Raw genomic sequence first — 17384 nt, forward strand, 5'->3', positions numbered from 1 at the left:
GGGGATTCTTACCAACCAAATTTAAAACTTTTGTAGGTTGATGTCTGAGTCGACTGAAGTAGAATGATTTTGGCGTTTGAATTCCAAACATCGGACTGCATGCACATCCAGCAACAGCCCTCAAGGTGTCTCTAAAACACCACAGCAACTAATATGATTACGTCGACCTGGTCGAAGAGGGAGATGTTTTTTTACAGTATAGACTTCTGACTTTAGTTTTCATTTTTTTGTGGGAGGGACCTGCGGAAATAGGACACAACATTGATCCCTTGTCTCGTCGACGGTAGCCTAACATACTACCTGCGCTCGGGACAGCAGCTTGGGCGAGCGAGGTCTTCATGAAGAACATCACATAGCCTTCCGCTAAAAGTTATCTAATGGACATCTGGGACATGAGAAGTTTCTGATTACTCTCTCCTTTTTCTAAGCAAGAGATCAGAAGGAATCACATTGCATTGTCTCACATTGACGGTGAGACTGAAAAAAGTTTAATAATACAAGTTGGAGGTGCGATAGCCGGATTTTTCCTACTCGTTACTTGATGGCAACTTCGCATCGAGTGTGATTAGGCCTACTTTGTGTAAGCGTAACTACTTTGAGCCAGCTAATTATTGACACCAGTCAGTGTTTATTTAGGCCTACAAATTGTATGATGTTTTTTTAAGGAAGTGGCTATGCAACCATATATGGCTGCCATTGTTGTGGTTTTTTTTTATATTAGTGGCGGTTACAAATTAGGTACAGTCAGCCAGTGAAGTATAAATAGGTTAACCTACCCTCGATTAACCTTGCTTCTTTCTTGGGCCTAAGTCAATTTGAGCAATATTAGGTCAGAGTTCCTACTAAGCACATACCTTAACAGGAAATGTTACAATTGTATCATACTTTATCATGAAATGATTACCAATAAACTTATGTTTCTCTCGCAGAGCCGCGGGATGGGTCGCGTGTGGCTGTCGACAGTGTGTTTGATGAGCGCGTGTCTCTGGGGTAGGAGCTGGGAACAGACCGATAAGGGTCTTGCCGCGCACCATGGCAACGAAGCCTCCGGTAAGAGTCTACGCCTCATCATCTTAGCACAGCCTCATCGGTAGGCTACGGAAGGCCATCACCAACTGACGTCTCAGCACTTAGTTGTTTAGTTGTTATTTAATTAGCTCGGGCTCTGGTTTAACCAGAAGCTAGAACAGAGTGATAGAGCACGTGATTTCAGTCAGGTTGGCTCATGCTGCATATTTCTTTACTTCTGCATGTTTGCATAGGCCTGTTCCATCCATCCCATGTGAGTGGGTGTGTTTGTTTGTGCCTAGGCCTACTGACTCGCATGATCCCAGAGTCCAAAACTGGTTCTTTGTAAAGCTGAAGCTTAGTATCTCAGCGTAGTTGGGAAATTCAATTCACTTTAAAGACTTCTGCGCAGCTGTGGACTACTATAACCAGTTTCCCGAAACGTGGAAGTTTCATGCATGCTTACACACACACACACACACACACACAAACAGAACTTAGTATTTTCTTACAAGATTCTTCCAGAGTGTGTGTGTTTGTGTGATAGCCTTTTCTTCTGCGCTGGAACGATAGTGTGAGAGGTGGGCGGTGTAGGTCCACCACAGTTTCCTGGTTTAGACAGACAGTGAGAGGAAGTGTGGAGAGACAGAAATAGACACTGCTGTAGAGTGTAGGCGACCAGGGGGGTGCGGAGCGAAGGAGGATGCTAATGACGTTGCTGACTCCCTGCTAAACACTGCTGAACACTGCTGAACACTGCTGAACACTGCTGAACTCCCATGCTGGGAGACAAAGAGAAAAAGACCCAGAGAGAGAGAGAAGTGGAGGTGGCTATGTTGCTGTCTGCACAGAGTGCAGCACGGTTTGTTTGTTGTCAGGCAAGTTCCTCCCAGGCTTGCTGGTGCCCACCATGTAGTAACACCTCCCCTCCCCCTTCTGGCCCGTCTGATGACCCTGATCAAACAGACCTGAAAACTGCCCTGTTATTTAACCCTGGTTCCAACCAGCTGACCCATCCTCTCCAGCAGCGAGCTGTTTACTCACAGGCCGTCTCTGCAGGAAAGGCTTTCTTCGGTCTTCTGAAGGCAGGTACCGTATGAGGAGAGAATGGAGGGCTGTGAGATCAAGGATTACCTCAAGGAGGGAGGGAAGGAAGTGAGAGCAGCAGATGTGTTTGAACAGTCCCCGCCCCTCTTCTCTATCTCCTGTTCTCAGGAACTGAAGAGGATGTTGACACCAGGCTCCATGTAGATCTATCACATGACACACATCCTCCTGTTCCTCTTCCTCCTCTTCTCCTCCCCTCTCTCTTCCTCCTCCTCCTCTCTCCACTCCTCCTCCTCTCCCCCCTCCGCCTCCTCCTCTTCCTCCTCCTCCTCTCCCCCCTCCTCCTCCTCCTCCTCCTCCAAGCTAACAAGCGGAACACGCTAAAAATAGTGTTTGAAGATTCCGTACTGAATGTTCAGGGAAATCATATGGTTCTGCATCACCTCAGTGTTTCCCCTGTTGAGAGTGCAGCGATTATCGAATGTTTCGCCTGCAAAGACGATTCTTATCTACACAAAGCAGTGCACGTGACTGGGAACACAAACACGTTTACTCATTGTCACATTCAGTGTCACATTCCTTTTCTTGGACATAAGCACAGGCACACACTGAACAGAAAATGGAAATGAGTGGGGTTCTGTTAACGTGGGCCTGTTCTGTTTACCTTGCCCATGTAGAGAGGGAGAGAGGCCCTGACCTTACCTTAACGGGATTCCAGCAAAACATTTCCTATGTTCTTTCAATTGAGCTCACATTACCAGACCAGTTTGGACTGTTATCAGGCACCTGACATCTGTATTTGCTGGAGGGAAGATCCCTTTTCATTTTTGCTCCCTGGTTGTGTCTGAGGGCCCTGGCCGGAGTGCATGTCCCACAACAAGCTTTCCCTCTCTGGGCTGAGTAGGGCTCCAGCCAGCCCCTCTCCTCCAGACCTCCACGCTCTGCTGGTGCCTTGTCTTAATATTTACCCCCTCGGTTCATTTCAGCTGAGGTTTCTGCTGACTGAACATTAAGAGACAAGAAGCGATGAGAAGCAGAACCACAGCTCAAGCCCACACCGACCCACCATGTTCCTCCCCACGGTTCTTCAGCCCTGCGGAAATCCTTCATACACAATCCATACTTTATTACTAGCTACAGCCACTTAGTGGAGGGCAAGATCACATGTTGGCGATTGACAGGTTATGTTGCTGCATAGTTTATAGGTTACCGTCTGTAGATGAAAACATTTCTCCAGCTTTTATTCACGTTTTGTAACGGAAATGCCTAGCCAGGTTTTGTTTGACGGATCAGTTGAAATATAGATAGTAGGCAAAACCTATTCCCTGTCTCTGAAGTACAGTCTGTCATAGCACTGACAGTGATCAGATGGAAACCCTTCTTATCGCTGGATGAATTTCCCCCCCCTGCCTAAGTACGTCCGGCCTGACATATACATGTGAGTGTGTGTGTTTGCAAACTGTCCATTAAGACTTTATTTGAGAGTGGACAGATGTGAGTTTATTGCGTGTGGGATATGGGGAGTACCTGTTTGTAGAGGATGGGCTGAGCTGGGTGTTTGGTCGGAGACAGATAAGCAGGGTTACTCTGCGGGGCTGTAGCAGGGCTGTAGCAGGGCTGTAGTGGGGCTGTAGCAGGGCTGTAGTGGGGCTGTAGCGGGGCTGTAGTGGGGCTGTAGCAGGGCTGTAGTGGGGCTGTAGTGGGGCTGTAGTGGGGCTGTAGCAGGGCTGTAGGGGGGCTGTAGGGGGGCTGTAGCGGGGCTGTAGGGGGGCTGAAGCAGGGCTGTAGCAGGGCTGTAGCAGGGCTGTAGCGGGGCTGTAGGTGGGGCTGTAGCAGGGCTGTAGCAGGGCTGTAGCGGGGCTGTAGGGGGGCTGTAGGGGGGCTGTAGCGGGGCTGTAGGGGAGCGGCTGTAGGGGGGCTGTAGGGCTGGTCACGTTACAGCAGGGTGTGGGGCTGCCTGTCAGAGAGCTCCCAGAGAAGAGAGGGAAAGAGTTTGCTTTTGTTTGGTATTAGTTTAACTCTCTATTTCCTTCACTGTCGTGAAGTTATTGAGTGTCTGTCGTCTGTCTGTCTGTGTGTGTGTTGGTGTGTAGAGAGAGAGTAAGATTACAGAGTTGTGTAAATCCTGCCGTCTCCTTTCATCTGTGTCCAGATCCTTTTACAGGCTGTTACTGGCTTGACTTTTCTCTCTCTCTGTTTTCTCTATCAAGGTCGTTACTGTAGCGCTCTAGCATCAGGAGAACCCTGTGTGTGTGTGTGCGTGTGTGTGTGCGTGTCATTACTGCACGGTGTGTGAGGTGTGCCTGCGTGCCTTTTAATAGAACAGGATGTAGTGCTCTCGCCATGGGAACACTCAACTAATTTAATCATCTAGCGATCTCTCCCATAGCTTACTCTCTGAGGTTCTCTCTCTTTCCTTCTCCATCCCTCTCTCTCTCTCTCTCTCCATCCCTCTCTCTCTCTCCATCCCTCCCTCTCTCTCTCCATCCCCCTCTCTCTCTCTCTCTCTCTCTCCATCCCTCTCTCTCTCTCTCTCTCCATCCCACTCTCTCTTGATTTGGAAAGGAATGCACCATAGCGTCTCTCTCTCTATCTCTTACATCCGCTCGCTTTCTCTTTTCATTTGTAAAGGAATGCAGGAAGCTCATCCCTCTCCCTCAGTTCACCTCCGTGTGTGTGTGTGTGTCCGTGTGTGTCCGTGTGTGTCTGTAAGAAGAACCCTCAGAGGGATTCTGAGCAGTGTGTGAAGTTCTGTCTCTGTGGAGACATGTTCAAGAGGTGTTTCCCTTCATTCACTATGACCCACAGGACACACACACACACACACATATGGACAGCTGAGAAAATCCCATTGTTATAAATAGCATTAGCAGGTAGTGTTACTGCACCAGAGAGAATTGTGTGGATGGTGTAAATAGTAGCACTCCTATAGTCTCCGTCCATAGAGAGGAACACACACCCCATCCTGGCCTGGGATGGGTGTGTGTGGGTTCTACCAGCCGTGGAAGTATTCTACACACACACACTCCTCACACACACTCTACACACACCCACACACACTCCACACACACACGCTATACACACACCCACGCACAGCCCCCCCCCCCTTCCTCCTGGTGCGCCCTTCCTCTCCCTCATGTCTCCTTCCTGTGCTGATAGATCTGTGTGTTATAGATCAGGTGTTAAGGTGTGTGTCCCTCTGTAGATCTGTGTGTTATAGATCAGGTGTTAAGGTGTGTGTGCCTCTGTAGATCTGTGTGTTATAGATCAGGTGTTAAGGTGTGTGTGCCTCTGTAGATCTGTGTGTTATAGATCAGGTGTTAAGGTGTGTGTGCCTCTGTAGATCTGTGTGTTATAGATCAGGTGTTAAGGTGTGTGCCTCTGTAGATCTGTGTGTTATAGATCAGCTGCTGTGTAAGGATGAGAACGAGCTCCTGAGCTTCGAGGCCATCAGGAGCATCCACAAGCTGATGGACGACGACGCCGACGGCACCGTGGACATGAGGGAGACAGACGGGGTGAAACACACACACATGCCCCCCTATATGTGTCACGCTCTCTCTCTAATTCTCTCCAATTCTAAAGCTAGCTTTTTGTGATTTTTGGTTTTCACTCTTTCATTACTTTATTTTGTTTTGTTCTCTCTTTTTATAAATGATTTGTGTTATCTCTCCCTCTCTCCCTCTCTCCCTCTCTCTCCCCCTCCCTCTCTCCCTCCCTCTCTCTCTCCCTCTCTCTCCCCCTCTCTCTCTCTCCCTCCCTCTCTCTCCCCCCTCTCTCTTCCTCTCTCTCTCTTTCCCTCCCTCTCTCCTGCTCATGTTCCTCAGTTCCTGAGGAGGACCTGAAGTATAAAGACCCTAAAGGAAAACACAACAGCTTCCATGGAGCAGACCTGCTCATCAGTGTGGAGGACATGTGGAACACATGGAGATCCTCCAGAGGTAGGGAGGGGAGGGGGAGGGAGGGGAGGGGAGGGGGGAGGGAGGGGAGGGAGGGGAGGGGAGGGGAGGGGAGGGGAGGGGAGGGGAGGGGAGGGGAGGGGAGGGAGGGGAGGGGAGGGGAGGGGAGGGGAGGGGAGGGGAGGGGAGGGGAGGGGAGAGCAGCAGCTGTCTGTGCTTACAGAGGGCTGATAAGACTGCCTGTAACACAGTAACCCAGGCCCCTTCAGGCAGCAGATAAGGACAGGATTGTGATTGCTCTCATCTTCTCTTTCCTCTCCCAGATTCTGACCAGGTGAATCAGTAGGCCCTGCTGTAGTGTGATCTTACTAAACTGTGTGTGTGTTGTGTTTTAGTGTATAACTGGACAGTGGATGAGGTGAAGGACTGGCTTGTTGAGTATGTGAAGCTAGCTCCCTACGTAGAAGCCTTCACCGAAACACAGCCTGAACGGCAAGGCTCTACCCAGGTAACACACACACACAGGTAACACACACATACACACACAGGTAACACACACACACACACACAGGTAGTACACACACACAGGAGGTAGCACACACACACAGGTAACACACACACACACACACACAGGTAACACACACACACACAGGTAGCACACACACATCTATCCACCTCATTCCATGTTCCAAAAATAACATAGCTCCCCTCCCTCCCCCCTCTCTGCCCCCTCCCCTCCTCCTCCCCCCTCTCTGCCCCCTCCCCTCCTCCCCTCCTCCTCCCCCCTCCCCAGGCTAGCGGTAAAGAACACCACACTCACCCTGGCTGTTCTGAGGATCATGGACCGCAGCCACGCCCAGAAACTGCAGCTTAAGGCTCTGGACACGGTCCTGTTCGGACCTCCACCCAGTAATTGTGTGTGTGTGGATGCCTGTGTGTGTGTGTGTGTGGATGCCTGTGTGTGTGTGTGTGTGTGTGTCACATTCCTGCCAGCTGAGACCGCTCCCATTACTGTCACTTACTGTTAGTTTACTCTGCGGCGCAGCTGATTAAACAGCGCAGGAGGATGAGCTGCTCGTTAGCGGTGAGGAGGGATGTATAGGACGAGCACGCTGTCCTGCCCGCTCTCTCTCCGCTGTACAAGTCTGACCGGCACAGCCACGAGCCGGACAGGACACGGCTGCTGGGAGGATGTCAGTCCGTAAAGATGGACGACAATCTGTCCGAGCAAGAGTTATATATGGGCATTGTGTGAAGTTGACCATGTGACCTGTGACCCCAGAAAGAGAAGACTGACCCAGAGCAGTGAGCAGGCAGCAGCAGCTCAGAGGGAGTACCTCCTGTACTTTCATAAGCTGTTCTATAAACAGGCCTCTTTTACAAGAGACACTCTTATACTATAAAGACACTCAGAGTTTAGTGTAGATATCCCTTCCCATTACACCCCCACCCCATACCCCCCCCCCCACCCTTCAACCCTAACCCCAGACCGACACAAATTATTCTAACCAACATGGTGAACTCTAACAAACCATAACCTAATTTATATCTGAGGCACCCCAATGTCTGCTCTTGGCCTGCCTCTGTCCAAACTGCCTCGGTCCACGCTGCCTCTGTCCAAGCTACCAGCTGTATATCAGACCTAATCAAACTGCCTCGGTCCACGCTGCCTCTGTCCAAGCTACCAGCTGTATATCAGACCTAATCAAACTGCCTCGGTCCACGCTGCCTCTGTCCAAGCTACCAGCTGTATATCAGACCTAATCAACGTATGCCTTCAGTGGCCATAAATAGCCTTTCATAATCCAGCCATCTGAGCCAAGGATGTCCCAAATCACACACATACATACAGTACGCATACTAGAACACACTCACAGAGAGAGACAGAGAGAGGGAGAGAGGGAGAGGGAGAGAGAGAGGGGGAGAGAGAGGGGGGGGGGGGGGGGGGGAGAGAGAGGGAAAGAGAGAGAGGGGGAAAGAGAGAGAGGGGGGGGGAGAGAGAGGGAGAGGGGGGGGGGGAAGAGAGAGGGAAAGAGAGAGAGGGGGAAAGAGAGAGAGGGGGGGGAGAGAGAGGGAGAGAAGGAGGAAACAGAGTTCACCTGAGAGCAGGGGGCAGTGGAGGGTCGCGGCTGGACGGAGGAGAGGGAAGTGTTGATGACGAGGAAGTGAGAAGACATGATGACCAGGAGGGTCAAACACAGCGGCACGTGTTCTGACGAGAGGAACGGAGTGTGTGTGTGTGCGTGTGTGTGCGTGTGTGTGTGCGAGCGTGCAATGTACAATCTCTAAACCCAACCCACAATCACACTAACCCTAACTATCCTGTGGACTCTCTCTTTATCCCTCCCTCCATCTCTCCCCCTCTATTCTCAGTAAAGCACAGCTATCTGAAGGACCTGGTGCTGGTGGTCTCCATCCTGGTGGGGGTGGGAGGGTGCTGGTTTGCCTACGCCCAGAGCCGGCACTCCAGAGACCACATGGGCAAGATGATGAAGGACCTGGAGGGGCTGCAGAGGGCTGAGCAGAGTCTGCACGACCTGCAGGAGAAGTCAGTCCCCCACCACACACACACACACACTCACACACACAGCACAGTGTGTGTCAGCACTGTGCAGAAAGGATAGTCTGTCTACTGGTGACGTGGTTCACTGTCTGGGGCCCTTACATGGTCAAAGACCAGCCAGCTCCCAGAGAATACTGCCTGGTTGTCTCAGGCCATCACACACACTCACACACACACCACACACTCACACACACACACACACACACAAGTGGTGATGCATATACTGTATACACTGAGACACCGAGGAACTATCTCTCTGTTTTACACAAAGACACTTTGTTTTATTTAATTATGTAATCCTGGGTGAAATGCAGTGTGTGTGGTGTGTGTGTGAATCTGCACGTGCAGGCATGTGTTTGTGAGCACTTGAGTGATTGTGGTGTCTGTAATGAGTGTGGTTTCTTAGTTTATTGTTTATTTTACAATATAAAATATTGACTTGTGTGGGAAGTTTAGTGGTAGAGCTGAATGCTAGCCAGGTAGGCTACAGTAGTTAGCTAGTTCAGCGGCAGAACTGAAGGATAGCCATTACTGTAGCTAGCAGAGCAGAAAGCTAGCCAGGTACTGTAGCTAGCAAGTTTAGCGGCAGAACAGAATGCTAGCCAGGCTCTGTAGCTAGCAAGTTTAGCGGCAGAGCAGAATGCTAGCCAGGCTCTGTAGCTAGCTAGGTTATTGAAGAGCAGAAGGCTAGCAAGGTAGCCTATTTTAGCTAGCTAGTTTAGCGGCAGAGCTTGCCTGAAGGTCTCTGCCTGAGGAGCTGCAGTTGACATTGCTCAGTGGACTGTTAAACTTGCATAGTAACGTGGTGAGGAAACATATTCACACACACACACACACACAGTATACATTCACAGGACTCACACACGCACAGTATACATTCACAGTACACACACACACAGTATACATTCACAGTACTCACACACACACAGTATACATTCACAGTACACACACACACAGTACTCAGATTTATTGGGATCAACTAGGATCTAGTCTATTTCCTCTGCTAATCCCTCTGTTCTATGTGGGTGGGTGGGAGCCTACGCTGTCATTTATTACAAATGTTTATTTAAACACTCGCACATTTAATAATAAACACTGACACGTGCACCCTCAAAACATCACTTTCCCTCACCCTCCCCAGTCTCTCTTTCTCGCACTCCCTCTCCCTCTCTCTCTCTCTCCACTTGGACAACAACCAACTGCTCCCTCTACTGTCCGAACTGGGACACACGGTCATCCTACTTTCAACCATTTGTGCTTCCTTCCTCCTAACCCTAATCATGACCCCCCTAATCGCTGACAAAGATAACCAACAAACACAGAGAGAGACAGCGAGAGAGAGACAGCGAGAGAGAGACAGTTATGTGAGCTTGTGTGTGATCTGTGATGGATAATGTAGTGGTTTATGTGACGGTTGATGGGTTAGTGGGTTGTGATTGGAGATGAACGTCAGCTGACCCTCCCCCCCCGCCCCGGCTCTGCCCCCCAGGCTCCAGAAGGCCCAGGAGGAGCAGCGCAGCGTGGAGGTGGAGAAGGTGACGCTGGAGCAGCGGCTGCGAGACGAGATCGACTCGGCCAAGCAGGAGGCTCAGCGCCTGTGTGAGCTGAGGGAGGGCACGGAGAACGAGAGGAGCCGGCAGAAGTACGCCGAGGACGAGCTGGAGCAGGTGCAGCGCCGCCCGCCCCACCTCACACACACACACATGCTCACACACGCTCACACACACACGCAGAAGGGCCGGAGAATACAAGCACCGAAACTGTGTGTGTTTTTGTCCTTGGTGTGTGTCTGTGTGTGGTCCATGGTGCGTTTTTGTGTATTCATGTGTGTGTGTGTATTCATGTGTGTGTGTGTGTGTGTGTGTTGCAGATGCGTATGGCCCTGAAGAAGGCCGAGCGGGAGCTGGGCTCGCGGGCGCACTGGGCCCCCCCAGGGGCCCTGCAGACCTGGCTGCAGCTCACACACGAGGTGGAGGTGCAGTACTACAACATCAAGAAGCAGAGCGCAGAGAAGCAGCTGCTGCAGGCCAAGGACGGGGTGAGTCACACAGGGTGGGGGCGGTGCTTAGGATGATGGCGGTGATAATGACGGTCATATTGACGGTGATATTGACGGTGATAATGACGGTGATAATGGTGATAATGATGAAGGTGATGTGGCAGGCTGAGAAGATCAAGAAGAAGAGGGGAACTCTGTTCGGGACGTTCCACGTCGCTCACAGCTCCTCCCTGGACGACGTCGACCACAAAATCCTGTCCGCCAAGTGAGTCCACCCTGACGGAGGTTAAACACCACCCAACCTCCCCCACCTCCCCTCATTAACCTCACCCCTCCGTCCTCCCCCCTCAGACAGGCCCTGGGGGAGGTGACGGCCGCCCTGAGAGAGAAGCTCCATCGCTGGCAGCAGATCGAGTCTCTGACCGGCTTCACCCTGGTCAACAACCCTGGTCTGGCTGCCTTGGCAACCGCCCTCAACCTGGACCCCTCCTTTCTGGGCCTGCGCCCCCCGCCCCCCCAGCACCTCCTCCTGTCGGACGACCTGGACGACATGGACGAGGACATCCTGTCCCCAGGGACGATGCAGTGTACGTGTCATCAGAGGGCGCCGTGGAAGCGTACGAATCACAGCTCACAGAGAGAAGATCCCTCCGCCAGCTCCAGTCAGGAAGAACAAGAGGAGAGAGAGAGAGCAGGGAGGGGCAGAGGGGAGGGAGAGAGACAGTGGGAGAGAGAGAGAGCGAGAAGACAGTAAACTAGTTGAACAGTGGAGCGACTGCTGTTTCACTTCCCCTGGCTTTGGCCCTCTGTCTCCTGATTGGCTTGATGTCTCATGTACTTGCTTCCTGACTGGTCGGTCTCCTCACGTATGTGTTCCGTCATTTGCTACCCCCTAGACGCAGCCTGGCAGATGGATCTGCGAGTGAGCGACCTCTGGCCCATGAGTGGCGTCACCGACAACCAATCCCCATGGAAGCATTCTGGTTGGACCCGCCCTCCTTCACTGTCCCTGCCTATCCTAACCAAGCATCAGCTTTCTATCCTCCCAGTCCCCTGGTTCTTTTTCTCTGTGGTCTGTCCCTTCATCTTCCTGCCTGTGGACTGGGCTGACAGTGGGAGGGGCATCGTTTATCTTGTGTGGAGGCGGAGACAGGAAGTTACATCGCTACACTAACCAATCACAGCTGTTTACTTCCTCTATATTACGTGCTGCTGTTAGCGCCGCCGGTCTTGCAGAAGCACTTTCTTGTGGACGTTTTTCCCCCGAGCTTTTTCCCCCTCTTCCGTCGGAGCAGATGGACTGCTACCTTTTCTCCACCCTTCCTCCATCACTGACTAACCTCTGACCTCTTATTCCAGGTCTACAGCTGTTCACAACTCCCTCGTTGCATCATGATGCGGCTGCCATGGCAACACTGAGTCCGACCTCCTTGCCCCTTAGTCGTTTTGTTGTAAACTGTCAAAGTCCAGTTCCTACTCTTCTTCATTCAAGACCTGGCTCAAATGTATTTACTTTTTAAATGACGACGGAAAATCAGTTGATTATTAGTTTGGTAGTTTTGCTTAAATAAGCACAAAACAGCACAAAGGGTCCAGACTCAGTAGGCCATGGCTGTTCCTCACGTGATAAACACAACACTCTGAGTTCTGTGCTCTCCGTAACTGTGTGCACCTAGACGTGTTACCTGTCTCTTCCAAGGGAACGTCAGTCCTAATTGTGTTGTTGTGTTTAAACCAAGTACTAATCTTCCCTGTTCCTCTCCTCCTCCCAGCTCCCAACCTGATGCCCCTGCGACAGCGACCAGGAGACCCCACGCTGGCACTCGGCTCTCAGAGGTTGGTTGAAGGGCGGAGCTTATCCAGCATCCTGCCAGGCGAGGGGAGTGGCTTGTACATGTCCCGCCCCCCTCGTCCTCACCCACGCCAGTCGCGCAGCCATTCCATTGGCCAGCTGGACTTCCTCCCTCTGCCTTCTCTCTCCTCCTCCCTCTCACATCCCTCCCTCCACCCCCCCGTCCACCCCCCCCTCCTCTCTCTGTCTCCCCCCTCCTCCTCCGACGGCTCTCGTCTCTCTGCTCTGCTCCTCCGCTCCTCCCTCCCCCACTCCCTGGAGGTGGGGGCTGGCCTCCCCCCAGCAGGGGGCGCTGCAGCCAGGAGACAGCGCCCTCGCTCTGGCAGCTTCGGGTACTTCTCTCTGCACGGGCTCGCTATGATGCATGACATACACACACACAAATGCATGCATATATATATACACACACACACACATACGTATACACACATAAACGCACAGACGCATGCGGGGGTGCAGACTGAAACAGACTCTCAGCTTGTGTGTGGGAACTCGAACTCAGTAGTGGATCAACACAGATTAATTCCGCTCAGGTGTTTGGGTCTCATCCTGTCGTGGCTGTGATTGACAGGAACGTTGCGGGGTCTGACACCTGGCCGGACGTGTCTGCAGACGGACTAATCACTGGATCAGACTGACTTCTAGAGGCTCTGAAAGGGTTCTATGACCCTCAAACACTCTCTTTTTTTCCTCTCTCTTTCTCTCTCAATCTCTTTCTCTGTCTCTCTCTCTTTCCTTTTTCTCTCAGGGATCTGAACCGCTCAGACTCCGACTCCTCCCTCCCTCTCTCCCAGAGCGAATCACAGCGCTCCTACGGCTCCCGGGCCACGCCCCCCAAGCAGCTGTCCGGCCTCACGTCCAATGGGAGCCGGCCACGCGTCTCCCACGGCGACAGCCCCTTCGCCACGTCATGCGGCCTGGAGAAGAGCTCCAGTTTAGGAGAGCTTCGAGGAAGCCACGTCCTCTCCTCCTCTTACTCCACTCACTCCCTCTGCCCCTCCGCCCTGGACCCTGACCCCACGGCCCCGGGGCTGGGCAAGGTGACCAGTCGCATCCCTCACCTGGGAGCCAAGAAGGGGACCCTGGAGGAGGACAGCTACTCCACCGGAGAGGAGAATGACTCGGCCGGCGGGCGCAAGAGGAGCACCTTCAAGATCTTCAAGAAGAGGAAGTAGAACCAGGAGACTTTGAGTCCTGTCGTCAAGGGAACCGGGCAGCCCTGAATTATTTTATTATTTTTTTTGGGGGGGGGGTATTTTTTGGGGCATTTTTCATGCTTTATTGGACAGTTTTTAAGTGATGTTGACAGGAAAGGCAGGAAGAGAGAGAAGAGAGAGATAGAGAAGAGAGAGAGAGAGAGAGATGCAGCGAGGGGCCCATCGTAGCTTATCGTAAGAGCATGGGACCCTCGTTTCTCACCGCTACATATTCATCCCTTTGGGGTTTTGTGGCTGTGTGGCCCGCTGCAGAGTAACTAGGTACAGCTTCCTGTCCTGTCTCTGACAGCTTCCTGTTCTGTCTCTGACAGCTTCCTGTTGCCTTTTATACAGGCCATGGATAACTGACCTCCTGCTTGATCACTGTGGCTAGTCCCAAAGGCGAACGGTTTAAAAAAATGAATTGTATAGAGCACACCATCATGCTTTGCTAAGCAGCATATGGGTTAGTGGTTAGTCCGAGGTGTATTTATGTCATCTGGTTTATAAGCTTTAAGGGTTATTCTCTCATTTCTAAGAGTTTTGTTTTTACCAGGTACTTCTCTGTTTCAGGGACAGTTGGAACAGATATTTTGAATACAAATAGGAAATATATGTTGGCTAATTATGTTTTTGCATTGATGTCATGGAATATAAATGTGTTTGCACTTGGTGACAGCAGTTATTTAATAACTTTTAAGTTTGCCAGGTTAAGAAACTATACATGTACATTAAGATTATTGAGATTGTATTGTCCTACTAAATGGAATATGTGGCATGTTTGACATGTGCACACACACATCCCCTCAAATATTCACTTTGAAATAATAAAAAAAAAAAGATTTTAATGTTAAGGTTTAGGTGAGTGTGTCAGGCAACAGTATGTACTGTATGTTAGGACATAAAGGTGTGTGTGTGTGTGTGTGTGGCAGGCCATGCTTCGCTGTGTGCTTTTTCCTACTGTTGTTTTGGATGCTTAGAGCAACGAACCTTCACTTTTTATACTCATGCTGCAAAAATAAACCCGCCTGTTTGAACCAAAGTGTTTGTGAATTTGAATGAATTGGTACCTTTTCGTGTCAAAGGTTTGCAGTTTGTTTGACTCTAGCAGTGTGTCCAGCAGTGGAGGAACATCTCTATTGGCATCCTCGGTCTCACCATAACATAGATAACATCTCTTCGTGACACAAATTTCCGTTTTCCCCTCATGACCACGGAGCTCGTGTGACCTCCAGTCAGGTGACTTACATTTACATTTAGTCATTTAGCAGACGCTCTTATCCAGAGCGACTTACAGTAAGTACAGGGACATTCCCCCTGAGGCAAGTAGGGTGAAGTGCCTTGCCCAAGGACACAACATCATTTTCCTGGTGGGGAATCGAACCGGCAACCTTCTGATTACTAGCCCGATTCCCTAACCGCTCTGCCATCTGACTCCCCTCCAGTCAGGTGACCTCCAGTCAGTGACCTTCCAGTCAGGTGACCTCCAGTCTGGTGACAGGAAGTCTCACAGTGGGACGCCAGGTAGCATTGCTGGGTATGATTTCTAAAATATATTTTTAACCTTTCAAAACTTATTTCGCACACAACTCAACACAAAAAGTTTTTAGTTTTTTCGAAAATACTTTTTCAACTTTTTCACAACTTTTTTCCCCCCCAAAAAAACTTTTTTTCAATAACCTTTTTGGAAAAAATTAACTTTTGTTTCACACACAACACGACGTATCAACATAATAACAGTGTAACATCAGTGTAACAACAGTGTAATCAGTGTTATAACATCATCATAGTGTAAAGACAGTGTAACAGTAAAGAAAAAATTAAAGTTTGTTAAGTACTTGACTCAGTTGAGTCAATAGCAGATAGCCCAGTAGAGGGTAGCAGAGGAGCAGATAGCCCAGTAGAGGGTAGCAGAGGAATGATGAACATGCCATAGAACCCATGATCACACACACGCACACACACACACACACACATGATCACACACACACACACACACACACACACACATGATCACACACACACACACACACATGTTCACACACACACACACACACACACACATGATCACACACACACATGATCACACACACACACACACACATGATCACACACACACACATGATCACACACACACACACACACATGATCACACACACACACACACACATGATCACACACACACACACACACACACATGATCACACACACACACATGATCACACACACACACACACACACATGATCACACACACACACATGATCACACACACACACACACACATGATCACACACACACGCACACACATGATCACACACACACGCACACACACACACACATGATCACACACACACACACACACATGATCACACACACACACACATGATCACACACACACACGCACACACACACACACATGATCACACACACACACGCACACACACACACACACATGATCACACACACACACACATGATCACACACGCACACACACACACACATGATCACACACACACGCACACACACACACACATGATCACACACACACACACACACATACATGATCACACACACACACACACATGATCACACACGCACACACACACACACATGATCACACACACACACACACACACATGATCACACACACACACACACACACACATGATCACACACACACACACACACACACACACACATACATACATGATCACACACACGCACACACACACACACACACACACACATAATCACACACACACACACACATACATACATGATCACACACACGCACACACACACATACACATGTTCACACACATGATCACACACACATGTACAAGCACAAATCTGCTTTAATCTGTTAGAGTCTCCCTCTCACACACCATCACATAAGGGTAGGTTCTAGGTAGTTTGCAAGAGAGAGTTGAGAAATGCAACTCTTGTGAAATCCTTGGATCACAGACAACCAAGAGGGGAAGTAGATTGAGAAATCCTTCAAACCGTCTGAGAAACATACTACATACCAGATTTGACGTATAACATGTGCTGACATAGTAAAATATCCTGATCCCCCATCAGACCTGAGCATTATACGCTCATCCATAACTGTTCATGTTTGCTTGGTGTAGCACCAGATAGCACACTACATTCATGATTGACTCTGCAAGTCTGGGAGTCAGGTGGCTGAGCGGTTAGGGAATCGGGCTAGTAATCAGAAGGTTGCCAGTTCGATTCCTGGCTGTGCCAAATTACGTTGTATCCTTGGGCAAGGCACTTCGCCCTACTTGCCTCGGGGGGAATGTCCCTGTACTTACTGTAAGTCGCTCTGGATAAGAGCGTCTGCTAAATGACTAAATGTAAATGTAAATGTAAATAATCTCCAGCTCCGCCCCTCAGCACATGCACACAGGAAGTGGTGAGAGGGGAGGGCGGAGATAGGAAGACAGAAGGGACACACAGACAATTGTGTTTGTCGTCAAGGCCCCTTATCCAAACCCCTTATATGGAAGACGAATGTCTCTGTAGGGCTCTGAGGGCTTTGCTCAAGCCTGTGGAGGTGTTGCTTCATACATTTACATTTACATTTAGTCATTTAGCAGACGCTCTTATCCAGAGCGACTTACAGTAAGTACAGGGACATTCCCCCGAGGCAAGTAGGGTGAAGTGCCTTGCCCAAGGACACAACGTCAGTTGGCATGACCGAGAATCGAACTGGCAACCTTCGGATTACTAGCCCGATTCCCTCACCACTCAGCCAACTGACTCCCTTCATAGGATGAGGAAGCCATGGATTGTTCCTTCATTTGTCTTTGTTCT

At 50.3% G+C, this 17384-nt stretch overlaps 1 protein-coding gene across 1 annotated transcript; it reads left to right on the forward strand.

Moving 5' to 3' along the window:
- The first annotated feature begins 182 nt into the window (after positions 1 to 182).
- LOC136963162 (stromal interaction molecule 1-like) lies at positions 183 to 14599 on the forward strand. The gene is given in 15 exon segments (XM_067257203.1): positions 183 to 471; positions 930 to 1050; positions 5443 to 5573; positions 5891 to 5996; positions 6350 to 6429; positions 6431 to 6462; positions 6748 to 6863; positions 8328 to 8502; positions 10007 to 10184; positions 10388 to 10555; positions 10681 to 10781; positions 10868 to 11103; positions 11413 to 11499; positions 12289 to 12352; positions 13117 to 14599. Coding segments are annotated over 14 exon segments (2013 nt in total). The 5' UTR covers positions 183 to 471; positions 930 to 938; the 3' UTR covers positions 13544 to 14599.
- Positions 14600 to 17384: the final 2785 nt, after the last annotated feature.

This window comes from Osmerus mordax, chromosome 19 (genome assembly GCF_038355195.1).
Source record: "Osmerus mordax isolate fOsmMor3 chromosome 19, fOsmMor3.pri, whole genome shotgun sequence".
In the NCBI taxonomy this organism is placed as follows: domain Eukaryota; kingdom Metazoa; phylum Chordata; class Actinopteri; order Osmeriformes; family Osmeridae; genus Osmerus; species Osmerus mordax.